Raw genomic sequence first — 982 nt, 5'->3', positions numbered from 1 at the left:
ATCAAATGGTGTTTTTATTTCTCAGGAAACAAGCTGTCACCAGACACATAATACACACTAATGAAGAAGATAAATTCAAAAATGAATTTTCAGTGATCGACCAAGAGAAGATAGATGTGAAAGAAAAAGGTGATGTAGAAGAGAAACTGCAGGTGGAAGAAAGAAAAGAGAATGATGGAAAAAAAGAGCACAAAGAATCAACAATAGATGAAAGTACGAATGAAATTGAGGATGAAGTGATGCAAGAAGACCGAGTCATTGATGAGAGTATTGATCATGAGGACAAAGCGATTGATGTAAAAGATGAAGCGATGGAGGAAGACAAAATCATTGATGAAAGCGATTTATTTGACACAGTTGACCAAGAAGGTGAAGACATTGATGTAAACACAAGGAATCAAGACGGTGAGGAGGATGCAGGCAACACAAATGACCAAGAAAATAAAGAGAATGATGAAAAAATTGAGGAAGACAAAGAAGTAATGAAAGAAGATGCTGATAATGGTTGTGAAAAAGAAAATAAATTGTGTAGTGGAAATGAAAATAACAACAGTGTTTGTGAAATAGAAAATGGACAACAGGGTTCTGAGAAAAAGGAAGACGATGAGTTACTAAAAATACAAATAAACAGTGACGGTGTATCTACCCTTCCAGATGGTAAGTAATAGCATAATCAGAATGACACCAGTACTAGGAATAATGTTATTAATATATTTTTTTATGACATTTAACAATTTCAAGCCGCAATTGTACTAGGCTTTTTTTCGGGAAAAGTAACCGAGTTTAATGAGCCAATGCCAAATCATTCTAGCATTATTCCATGGATGATTTCACAGATTGACGCTCACAATAGTTGATTTTCATGGCTCGGCTAAGATGCATTTGCAAACAGATGTAAGATTTAAGCATTGGAATGTTATCTGCGGTCTCGGTAAAATCTTAAATTTTTGAAATCAGTGCAATTGCGGTTTGAGTTAACCCC

The 982-nt window shown here is 34.8% G+C and overlaps 1 protein-coding gene across 1 annotated transcript; it reads left to right on the top strand.

The window, feature by feature from the left end:
- Positions 1-93: 93 nt before the first annotated feature.
- On the top strand, positions 94-657 carry LOC117102771 (uncharacterized protein DDB_G0290685-like; the record flags this gene model as incomplete). Its single annotated transcript, XM_033243179.1, has 1 exon — positions 94-657. A coding segment is annotated over one exon (564 nt), but the record flags the coding sequence as incomplete, so codon positions are not given.
- Between the last annotated feature and the right edge of the window lie 325 nt (positions 658-982).

Source organism: Anneissia japonica, unplaced genomic scaffold (assembly GCF_011630105.1).
Source record: "Anneissia japonica isolate Jap-2015-1 unplaced genomic scaffold, ASM1163010v1 scaffold286927_len1197_cov257_single, whole genome shotgun sequence".
NCBI lineage: Eukaryota > Metazoa > Echinodermata > Crinoidea > Comatulida > Comatulidae > Anneissia > Anneissia japonica.
Note: the sequence above shows the minus strand (reverse complement) of the source record. Positions and strands in the feature narration are given on the sequence as shown.